The sequence below is a fragment of the Columba livia genome, chromosome 7 (assembly GCF_036013475.1).
Source record: "Columba livia isolate bColLiv1 breed racing homer chromosome 7, bColLiv1.pat.W.v2, whole genome shotgun sequence".
NCBI classification, from domain to species: Eukaryota; Metazoa; Chordata; class Aves; order Columbiformes; family Columbidae; genus Columba; species Columba livia.
Genome location: NC_088608.1, coordinates 9951721 through 9963759, shown reverse-complemented (window position 1 = coordinate 9963759; position 12039 = coordinate 9951721). Strand labels below are relative to the sequence as shown.

General features: G+C 42.7%; 2 protein-coding genes across 12 annotated transcripts in view; one reads left to right on the top strand and one right to left on the bottom strand.

Moving 5' to 3' along the window:
• Positions 1-7947: 7947 nt before the first annotated feature.
• Positions 7948-11606, bottom strand: DBI (diazepam binding inhibitor, acyl-CoA binding protein). Its single transcript, XM_005505112.4, has 4 exons — positions 11381-11606; positions 11126-11243; positions 9225-9287; positions 7948-8242 (listed from the first exon to the last, which is right to left on the bottom strand). Exons 1-4 carry the CDS (start codon positions 11387-11389, stop codon positions 8169-8171), a joined length of 264 nt encoding a protein of 87 aa, XP_005505169.1. The 5' UTR covers positions 11390-11606; the 3' UTR covers positions 7948-8168.
• C7H2orf76 (chromosome 7 C2orf76 homolog) overlaps positions 11573-12039 on the top strand; it is a 74497-nt gene continuing 74030 nt past the window's right edge. For 4 of the 11 annotated variants that reach the window (XM_065070466.1, XM_065070471.1, XM_013367866.3 and 1 more), the window contains exon 1: positions 11758-12038. The gene's annotated coding sequence lies outside the window, so the exon portion shown is untranslated. Of the gene's footprint in view, position 12039 lies in introns of all 11 variants that reach the window. The other 7 variants (XM_065070468.1, XM_065070465.1, XR_010473987.1 and 4 more) reach the window with 5 other exon arrangements.

The window sequence follows — 12039 nt, the reverse complement described above, 5'->3', positions numbered from 1 at the left end:
TGGGCTCTCCTCCTTGTCCGCTGTGATTTTGGCCTCTCACCTTAGGCTGTGTGTGGCTCTTATCTGTTACCAGTGTACTTAACCTTATGTATCTCCACCTGTACTGTCAGCAAAACTGTCTCTGCTCATGAAGTTTTATGCCCTTGCTCTTTTTCTCACTTACATTTTGCCATCCTCTAATGAATTACTGATTTATTTTTTTTTTTAAATGTCAGAAACAGCTTAAAAAAGAAGCTCAAGGAAATTTGCAGTGTCATCAGAAACTCTTGCTTTGCTGCCAAATGCTGATTTCAGTTCCAGCTGATGGACTCGCAGGCCGGAGTTCCTGCACCTTCCTCGTATGAAGCCGGGCTCAGAACTCAACCATTCCCTTTGTAGCCAAAAGGAGTTGGAAGGATTTCCTTCTCCAACACGGGGTAGTAGAAATTATTGTAACTTTACCCTTCCTTCAGCTTCCATTTCTGAACAAATCAGTTGCCTATACAGAGAGTCTCATTATCTTAATCTCTGCACAGCTTTACAAGGGCTTTCTATGTTTCCTTTTAAAACAGATATATATCTATATCTGCTCTGATTTGGCTGCAGGTGTTTTTTGCAATACTATTTATTTATTTTTAATCTAGAGAATAAACAGTGTTCTGAAAAATATGTTTACTTTGGTTTTTCATACTTCACATTTTAATGATAAATTCTGACCTTTTTCTTTCTCTCCTCCGGGAAAATCTTGTGTCTAATTGTTTCTCTTCCAAGCTGTATACATTATTAGAATTGTTTCTCTTCCAAGCTGTATACATTATTAGATTATATTTCTATGGAACACTGAATTGGGATTTTCTGCTTTTGTGACACATGGCAAATATTTGCAAGGTCTGTTGTTACAACTACTTTTGTGGGTTTGTGGTCTGCAACATTTTTTGTTTTCTGAACATGTTATCCAAGCAAGCAAACTTGATGCTTGCCACATTTCTTTTATTTTAGGTTCATCAGATGACAGAATAACTTTGTGAACATCCTGGGCTTTTATTCCACAGGTTAAACAGCATTTCCCCATTGCAGTGTTCAGACTGATCACATGCATTTGCTGTTACACTCTTCCACTTCTAAGCTTCAAATTTAACAATGTTTATGTGTTTTCAGCTCAAAAAGCACAAGCAGGTCATGTTGTCTCATTTGCTGCATGAACAAGCGCTGTTTGCATGTAACCCTGCTGAGCAAATGCAGGCTCGGGCCAGACAAAATACACCAGCTCTTATCTAGCAAAAACCTCACATGACTTATGCTTTCCGTAACATAGACTCAATCCTGCACAGCATTAGGCAATTTGGCCCCCAATTAGTAAAATTATTAAGCGGAGATCTGCCTTTAAAACATGTGAGTCATCCTAATGACTTTAGCAATTAAAAACGAAAAAGAAAAGTGAGGTATATATCTTGCTGAAGATCATTTTCCAAAAAAGCCTGTGGTAAGGCTCACATGAGCAAACGTGCATGAAAAGCTTTGTAGAAAGAGGAACTTAAAAGTGATTTTGAAACCAAAACTGGTCCGTGTCATACTTAGATCCTCGAGCAGATACATAGTTACCTGCCAAGCTAGTTCTTTGAGGAAAATGATCCTTTGGGATAGTACAAAATTGCTTTAATATTATATATTTGATTCAGTTTTCCCAAATATAAGATATAAACCAGAATTAAACTTGACCTGTAATTAATACCAGCATTAAATTAATACTTTCAGATTCTCTCCTTACTGAAGGTGCTGAGGGGAGGATGATGGTAAGTTGTGTGAATAGAGCAGTTCCTAACAGTTCATTAGCACTTAGTTTCTGCTGTTGCTTGGCTGGAGATACCTTCTGGTAAAGATATCTGGATTTATGAAGCCTGCTGGAACTGTGCACTTTTTTCAAATGGACACATGAGTTTATCTTCATTGTCTCATAACAAAACAAGCCAAACATATTCTCCATCTTTTAAAGATAAAAAAAACCAACAGAATTGCTTGCAGAAAAGACAAATTCTGTAAATATGACTTTGAGATTATTATTTTGGAAAATCATATGTGAAAACAGTGCTTTACAACAAAAAGTGCTCAGTACTTTAAAAGGAAAAATATGATTTTTTTTTTTCTGAAAAAATACATTACCTACATTATAACAACACAGAAAATGACCTTTAAAGCACTTCAGATGTATTTTTGGTTCAGCTGTATTAATGTAGAGTTCTTGGTATGTTGCCAGTTTAATTATTTTGTTTAGAAAGTCCCTTTTCTCTATTGTTTAAGTGGGTTTTTCACATCCTATCCCTGGAGAGAAAGTTTTCAGGGAAATGTGTTCATAAATAATGGAATTTACCAGAGACTTTTGTTAAAACTTTAGCACTGAACAATCTGTTCCAGTTTTTCTTCTGCAGAAGCCCAGAAAAGGTTCAGGACTGAAGCCTGAGCTGCCAGGGGCTTAGGGAATGGTTACCTGAAGAGGTGTTTCACTTTGAGGTAAGGCAGAACACAAGGGATTGAGTCACCGTCAGCCCAGGTTCATCTAATCTCAACGCTGATTACTTCTATAAATGCATTTGTCTGTTGAATAAAATCCTTTCTGATCACATCTTTAATTCTTGACATGGCAACTGATCTGGCTGGGCATTTAAACCCTAATTTTTGCCTCATCCCTGTTTCAAGGTGTCTTTCTGGACAGACATCAAACTGATCTTAGAGACAAATAGATCTTCAGTATCTTGCAGACCAAGACTTTTGGAGATGTCCAAGGCCTGTATGAGGGGCAAAATGGTTTTCTTTATATCTTTCCCAACAAGCTGTCTATTGCCACTGCTCTTTTGCTTTTTTTTTTTTCTTTCTGGCAGTAGATTGAAAATACAAGTTGAAGTTGCCTTCAGCTCAGGCTGGGTTCAGCCTAGTTGGGCTGAAACAGAGCTGCTGGAATGGGGCAAAAAGTCAGCAAGTTGCTAACAAGATCTTCAAGACCTGCAGCTTCTGGGAAGACATGCACAGTCAACCTCTGTGAATAGTGCCCCAGGCAGCATGTGGAACATCGGGGGGTTTGTGTTGTACCAAGGCCTAAACAGCTCAGACCAACCCCTTGTCACAACAATTCTAGCTCATGATTTTCCTCCCATCACTGCATGTTACTGCAGCCAAGCAGACAGCCTGGTCTTGGCACGCAGGAGAGGTGCAGTCAAGCACGTACAGAGGAGACAACTCCTGGGTCAGGTGGTTTCACTTTGCCTCCTGCCTGGACACCTCTTTGGTGCTGCTGGCAGGCAGATTGCTCACCCTGCCTGGGGCTGGAGACTTAAAGCAGAAGGACAGGCTTAAAGGAATATAGTTTGTATCCTGGAAAGAATTTATTTATATTTTTCTTAATTTCTGATCAGTTTCTGGACCTACCTCAGCATCACATTGCAGAGACCTAACACTGGGTGCTCACTTGTTTTGCTTTGGATTCCACAGTTTCCAGTGACCTCTGGCAATTGTTGCACTGGCTTAGGACATACCTCGAAGTATTTGTATCTGTCCATTGTGACAAACTGATGCTTTGAAATATACATTCAGTAAAAAAAAAACCACTAAACTTTAGCCATTTTAGCACTACTAGAAAAATTTGGGTCCATATTACAATACTAAATAAGCTGGGGGAAATCATATTCAGTTTCTTAGCTGTCATATGTATGTTTCTTCTTGCAGCAGAGTGCAGCTAAATACTCAGATTTAAAAATACCAAGTACATTAAACTGCTGAGCTCACCTTTCAGATCAGAACTTATTCAAATGAGCAGCGTTTGCGAGGGGCAATGGCATCCCACTATCTCAGCCTTTTGGGGAACACATTCGAGTCAGTGCCTTTGCACATTTTGGTGGAGACAACCGAGGTGTCTCCCTGGCTGTGTTAGCCAAGCAATGCCATTTTCATTCTTTCCAGGGTGTGGAATCACCTGCCTGAGGCAATCTGGGCTTGCAACAGACACTCCTGGCTGGACAGAGATCATATCCCAGTGTGCCAGGGCCTTGGGCTCTTTCACATAACAATAAACAGCTTGTCATTACAGTGGCAGTACTTGGAGCTAAAATAATCCTTGCTAACATAAGGATTGGAAGGAATTTGTTGAACGACTGATTGATTCCACTTCAAGGCAGTTTTTTGTATCACCTCTTTCCTAAGCTTAACAAGCTCCAGGACTTCTTAGCAGCTGTTCCTCCCCAGAACCATGCTCATTCACGACACTGGATTTTTGAATTACTTCTCCATTACTCAGGACAGCCTGAAGTACAGGAATGCTCTCCAACATTAGTGATAAGACACACTGAAGGGTTTTGAGAACAGCTCTGTATGTCTTCAGGTATTCTTTAGACAGCAAAGGATTGCTCTATAACTACACTGGCTGGCAGGGTGGTTGTAAGAGATGAATTAGCTCTAACGAGCATTGTATCAGACTTTGACAAATAAAAGCCTGTGTACAGGGACTAACCAAAAATCCAGTAGCCACAGGTGAAAATGGGAATGAACATTAAAAGACCACTGCAGCCAAACTCCACATGAATTCTGTTCTAGAATAACCCAGCCAAGGTGTGTTTAACTTTCAGAGATACGCTGGTTCTAGAAGCAACACAAGCTCATAAACCATGAAGACAGACTCATGCTTAGAATGGATCTATGTTATTTGCACTTTAAATGAGCAGCTGAAGACTGCCTATTTTATAGACCAGTTATCTGAGTCTGAAGATCTCATACACCTGTGTGTAGGAAAAAAAAATTGATTCTATCTTTTGTTCTATGAACTTTTACACTTGCAAGTTTAATACTGTAACTCTCACTCAAATGTGTTACATCTAGGTATTATCAACTTAACTTGCCTCTAAGCAGCTTTGACAACTTGCAAGACACTTTGGGTAACAGCTGTGGTATTTAGAAACCTATCCAAGCCAAAATGCATTGTCTTTTTTTGTCTCCTCCAATTCATAATCAATCCCACAAGACAGCTCAAATGCCCCCTCAACTCCAAAGTGCTATTGCCCAATATTGTTTGCCCTGAACACTCGGGGCAGAACAAATATTTTAAGCAACAGCAAATAGAATTGTCATTTATTTTAGCAGTATCATCAGGGTCAAATAAGTTCAAAGGTTAAAATACTTGCACTGTTTCACAAGATCATTCCAGATGAGGACTGACTAATTTTGACAGAAAGAGAAGTTGCACACTCCACTAAACCTCAGAGCGCTTTTTAGTTGAACAGAAGATGAACTTTGCAGGGTTGAAAACTCCTGTGTGCCTTAAGCAGCACATCAGCACTGATTTGTTAAATCTATGCTAGGGGTGTTCTCATATGTTTGGTAAAAGCAAGCGAAAGCCACAAGAAAAAAAAAAAAGGAAAACAACATGGCCTTTACAGCTTACCTCTAACCACACTGGGTACCAATCAACCAGTTTGTCTATGAAAAAACTAATAGCAGCAGCATGATAGAAGGAACACTGTCTTATCACAGATGCAAGTTAACATTTATTATTGCCACATTCAAAGTCCAGATTCCATCCTGCACACTCTGCAAACTCAGCAAACCAGACCTAAGTGAGTGTGTGCCAGCTGGCCTCTGACCTCCTGTGTGCTGGGCTTGTTTCAGTGCACGTCTCTTCCCCGTCACAAACACTGCAAGGATCAGGATGTTGTTGGCCTTTCTTTGATCTAACGCTGAGGAAATGGCAGCAACTCCCTGAGTGGGTGTCAGAACAATCCCATTTTGCAGCACTACCCAGCCAGCAAAACCATCTGTTCCTCCATCCAGAGTACCTTATTGCAGACATAGTAACAATTCTGATGTTATGTTTTGGTTTGAGGCTTGCTGCTTCTGTTCCAAATCTCAAGGCTGTATACCTTAAAGGTTGTCTATTTTTACCACTGTGTTGGTATAATAAAAGCAATTACCTCTACCCACAGTTAATGGCTACACAGCCAATTTTTGTGTTGCTGCTTTGTCACAAACACTGTGCACAGACACCAGTACCTTTGTTTCTGCCTGTTTTAGAGTCTCTTCCACAACTTGAGTTTTTCAGCTTACTCCAAATAGTAAGAGTAATGTTACTGTCCTAAGGAAGGTAGAGCTGCAAACAAGAAGAAAGTGTTACTACAGTGAAAGTGTTCAGGTAAAGATGTTAGAGGTGGAGTTCTCTGTCACTTGTAGAGAATGGCAAACAGAATTATTTGTAAGTAGAAGGCAGCATAGAAAAGCCTGGCCAAGATCAACCCCTCCCTGGGATAAACACTGTGTACTTAGCAATGTTTCCCTAACGCCAGACAGGTATGAGAAAGAAGAGCAGCACTGTAAAAATTAAAGTCTCACAGGGGAAATTAAAGCCAAATGAGGACTAGGACATAGAACTTGTTACTCCCATCCCACTCTCTAGACAGAACCCAATTCCACTGCTTTAGTAGTCAAAAATTCTGAAAACACCTGTTTTGATAGAAAGCAGGTTAGCAAAGCACAGCATGCTCACAGTACATCAGCTCCCAGCAAACAAGAGCAGAAATGGAAGCATTTCCCAGTATGAGTTACATTCTGCTAAAGGTTGACAGAATCCTCCAAAAATGACGAGCTTCACAAAGTACAGCTGTGGAGTTCAGGGCTGGCAAAGAGCTAAAATAATCTCTTAGGCTGAACATCTGCTCTCAACCCTCTTCGGCAAGGTGAATGTAATTAACACAATTTGCAATAACTAACAGGGTACAAAAGGAGGTGAAACCCATCACATGCTATTATTACAGAGAAGAACAAGAAGAAACCACCCTTTTCCTTATGAGACTAGGGAACAACTCCTTCTTCATCCTAATACATTTTAAAGAGTCAACAGGTAGCTCCAGGAGCATTTCCCATTAAAAGCAGCAAAGGGAGAGTTTCTAATTTTTGAAAACACATAAGGTAAAGTTATGTCCATCTCTCACCAGTGGCATAAGAACAGACAAGCTAGGTACTACACAGAGTAAAGCCTGTGTAAGTTAGTACTGAACTATGCATTTACCTGGACAGATATGTAATGACATGTCTCATCCCTATGTATTTCTGTAAATCAATTGTTTATCTGAAGACTGTTTGGTTTGATATCCTCACCTGTTCAGATGTTAACTGGTATAGCAGGATTCAAACGCCTTATTCCCATATAGGGTGGGGATTTCATTATCAGATGTTCTGTGCTGGAATAGTTCAGTGCCAAAAGTTAAAAGCAGTCTCCCTTTCTGGCCTCAGTAACTAATAGGCTATGCAAGGCAGACTGAAATACCTAAAGGCCCACTAGAGATGATCACAACTGCATGTTTTGTATAAAATTTTGCTGATTTTCACTGTAAATCTTGCTGTTTGAGCAGCTTTGTAAGTGTTAAGCTGGTCTATGCTTGATTGACCCCTCACAGCAGCTTTGGTACCTGGCAGCCCCCGCGCTCTGTATTTACAGCAGTACAGTATCAAGGCCATCAACAACTTGGTGTCTGCGGAACATTTTCTTTCACAGTGGAGGTTTTGTGTTCAGTTGCTGAGTATTTACCTTCTCTCCAGAACCCTAACATAGTTGTTGGGGAATAATATCTCCAAGAAGTGTTTTATGAAAGTTGATTTAGCAATTGTTAATTAAGTCTCTGAAAGCTCCAGACGACAAACATCAAGCACCTTGTTCTTCATATACACAGCACTAGGCCTAGCCTCATCACGATAATCTTCATCATGCACTTGCTTTTGTGGGTTGAAATTTATCTACATGAGAAAAATAGTATCAGACATGAGCGGCTAGGTTTGAACGCAAGTCCGTGCTGCACAAAACAAGGATCACTGAGCCCCTCTAGTGGCACCACGATGGGAGAGCCTGGCTCATGCCTTACAGCGTGAGTGACAGCTGCAACTCTGCCATGAAAGGATGAGCTCAGAGTACCTCTAAGAGATGACCATCACAACTGCTAAGTACCAAATGCACTTTAATGAGTTCCAGATCTTATTCCCAGAAGGAATTCATAATGTGTCAGTATATTAGGCAGGTACACAGCTTTCCCTGGGCTACAGGCATGAGGAGAAGTGATTACAATAATCTAGGTATTTAAAACCATTATCAGAAAACAGTTTTCCACATTATTAGAAATAAGGCATGATTCAGGTATGCAAGTGGCTACTACATCCACTCCTCAGATACCATATTTGCCCTTTAGTTCTTCCACTTTTGCTATGTAAGCTTTCATCGCGTCTTCTTTGGACATTCCTGAAAGACACACAGGAAGCAGTCAGTCACTTTCACAGATTAAGATAGCTTTTGCACACAAGTCACAACTCCTTGCACACAACAGCATGCTCCTAGAGAGCAAAGAAGCTGAGGTCACTTGGCTCTGAATCTACTATTAAAGTTTCAAACAAATGTATCCAGCAGTCATAAGAAAACAGTGTTTCGAAGCAAAGCTACACTTGTATAAACAGCAACTAAACAATGTTCTATTAAGGCCATTCAGACTTATTACAGGAAAACTTCAAGCAACTTAGACTGCATTTAGAGCATTAAGAGCATTAGGAGCATTTAGAGCATTAAGGAGCGCTGGCTCCTTAAAACATCAGAAAAAGCTCATTTTCACAGGTTAGATCACTTGTTTGGCTCCCCATTTAGAGCAGAGAGCTCAGTTGTATCTTCCAGTTAGGAAAGCTTTAGAAGAAACACAATAACTGGAGGGAGCACTCAGTCTTTGGGGTACTAGGACCTGGAAAACAGAGACTTGGGTTTCTGCTGCTGCTGCAGTTCTCCTTTGTGTAACATCTTAGGCCAGCTGGGCATTTTGCACCTTATTTCCCTTTGAGATAGGCTACATTTTTAAGGATTATTTCTGCCTTGCAGAGATAATCAAAAGTAAGAGTTTATTATCATGGCAGTCTGAACTCCTAGACTCTTGTCTTATAAGGCAATACTATCTTACCTCTTGCTGAACCACACAGAAATTTTTTTACACTGAGCATGGTGAAACACTGGCCCAGGTTACCCAGAGAGGTGGTTGATGCCCCATCCCTGGAAACATTCAAGACCAGGCTGGACGGGGCTCTGAGCAACCTGATCTGGGTGAATATGTCCCTGCTCATGGCAGGGGTGTTGGACTAGATGAGCTTTGAAGGTCTCTTCCAACACAAACTATACTATGATTTGCTGACTAGTTTGCATGTGGTTTTATTTATTTATTTTTATTTTTTAAGCAGACACTTACCTTTCAGTGCATTCCAGGCATCCCACTTTGCTTTGCCTTTGAAGTCCAGCATACCAGGGCGGTCTGAGAGAGGCAGGACGAGCAGCAGAATTAGTTTGTGTGCTCTGGGTGTAGGTAATACCTACTCCTTTCCTGAAGGCTACTTAGCTCTTAACTATGATAAAATAGAATGGTTCATCTTTACAGCTATTACTTATCAACCTGTAGTCATGAAGTCAGCTCAAGGGAGCATGTTGGAACACTACTAGTGGCAGAGATTGTCTGTTGAGTTCCCTCAAGACAGCAGCATTTAAGCAGAAGAGCACCAAATAGCATGATTTGGTTTTATCGTACTTTCTGAAGAGACTGCTGTCACACAATAGCTATGTTGTTAAAGAACATCAGCTCTAAAGCAAAGTAGAAGAATCCTAAGGTCCATTACATGCAGAGACATAAAAACAAAAGCTAGTGGCATATAGCTTAGAACTTATTATCATCAAGTTAATGGTATGTTTCTAACCTGTAGCTCTTCATTTGTTCTGTCATCCAGGGGTATAAGCTCTGAATTCTAACTCACTTCATTGCAGGCTATGTTGTGGCCAAACAGAGAAGAAATTAATGAGATATGTATATGGTTATTCTTCACATAAAGTCCCCTCCCTATTTTACTTCTTCCCTGTCTCCTTAGACAACTCTTACGATAAACAATTAAACAGAACCAGACAGTAGCCTGTGCATTAGCCAGAAAAATACCCTTGTGTTGCTCCCATGGCAATGTGACCTGCAGAGCCAGCTGGCAGCTCCTCTTCAACAAAAAACCTAATAGCTCACTTTTATACAGATTGCTTTTCTAGCCACCTCTTGTTAGCTACTGCTTCACAAGAACACAGCAACTTACAAAAATGTCATTATATTAACAGCTCTATAGCACCACTGCATCTTGGCAAACATTAGTATTATTAATGTCCAGCCACACCAAAAGGATTATATCTTAAAACCAAAGTCAGATCTTTCCTCCATCCAGGCTGCCCATTCGAAGAAAAAAACAAAAAACAAGACTGAAAGCACCCACACGGTTTCCTGAACACTTCACTGCCAGCTTTGAATTCAATCAACACCCAACAAACTTCAACAGCAACTGGGTCAGGAGGCCAGCGCTCAAAAAAAAAACCAACAACCTTTTTCCTTTCTAATTCTAATTATTCAAGAGTTACAGAAGGTCAATAGAGACGAGCTTCATTCTAAATGTTACTCCTAGGCTGAGCCACCAGTAACAGAAGTAGCAGGAGAGACTTTAAACAGCTTATCTGCAGAGATGTTTCTGCTACAGTGCATCCAAAACGTGATATTTAATTGCGGCTCCTATAAAAGGTTCACCTGTTACACACACCTGTGTCATTTTGTTCTGTTTTGGCTTTCCAATACTATTTTTAGCAGCCAACTGTGTTTAACTAACCACACTCTCCCCTTCACCCCCCCAAGTGTTGCAATTCCACACCCATATAGTTTGCCTTGCTATTAAAGCCTGTTCAACTGAGAAGTGTTTGCATTAAAGCAGCATCCCGTGACCTAGGCAGCTCCTTATTGACAGAGGTCTCCAAAAATTTCAAACCCAGTACTCACACAAAAGCAAACACAAAGGATCCTCAGACCATTACCATACGATTTATGAGACAGCAGCTGAGTTAATCTAAAAATCACAAGTTGCAAAACCCCTTATCAGGTCAGCTTCTGCCTGCCTGCATACAAATCTATGCCAACTCGGTATTGAGTCATTTTTGCTAAGCCGCTGGATTGCACAAAACGATGCAGGCAATAGGGGAGAGGCTTTGCCTCCTTAAGTGCCTCCAGGCACTTTGGCTCAGGCCAAAGCAGTATCGCCCCCACCCCTCCGCCCAGCGCGGGGCACAGGCGGTACCCACCCGTGTTCACGTCGCCCACTGTGGCCTGTTTGTAGTGGCTGTAAACGTCCAGCATCTCTTGGTCCGTAGGCTGCGACTTGAGCTGCTTCACCTCCTCAGCGGCCTTCTGGAACGCGGCCTAGAGGGGAGCAAAGTCCTCAGGGTAGGACGGAGGTGAGCACCCGCGGGCTGCTGCCGCCAAAGACGGCGGAGAGAAAGGGAGGGAGATACTCCACCACCCCAAACCCCCCACAGCCCCACCGGCACAGCCCGTACCTCAGACATGGCGACGACCCCTAAACGATCCCGGCCCCCTTGGCGTCTGCCGCGCCCCCTCCACCGCTCGGCCGCTTCACTCCTCACCAGAGGGTCAGATGGCCAATCGCAGCGCCGCGGCCGACACGGAGCCAATCGGCGCTTGCCAGGGATTGGGAGAGGCCAGGCAAAGAGCCAATGCGGGGGTGGCACGGGATGGGCGGGCGCGCCAGCATGAGGACATTGCTCAACGGGAGGGACTCGGAAGGCGGGGCCTCTCTGCGTCTCGGAGGCGCGAGGAAGGGGGCGGTGACAGAGCACCTGGCAGCCAATCCTTCGGTGCGGTGGGTGGCAGCGAAAGGACGTGATTGGTGCGGCTGCGTGAGGCGGGGCGAGGAGACACCCGGAAGTGTCGGCGGGAAGTCGGTTAGTAAGGCCGAGGCCGTTAACGGTCCCTGTTGGGTGGGGCGGGGTGAGGGCTGGGGAGAAGCCGCTCGGTCCTAGGAAGATGTTCTGGAGTGAGGGGCGCTCCGCCGCGGGCCCTAGTGCTGCGGCCGGCTAGGCCCCGGGAAGGTTCTTCTTTGCGAGAGGTGTTGATCATCAGCACCTCTGACCTGGGCAGCGCTCTGAGGAGAATCTGCTGCGTTGGTCCCAGCCCTAGGTGGGATCAGTCTGTTAGG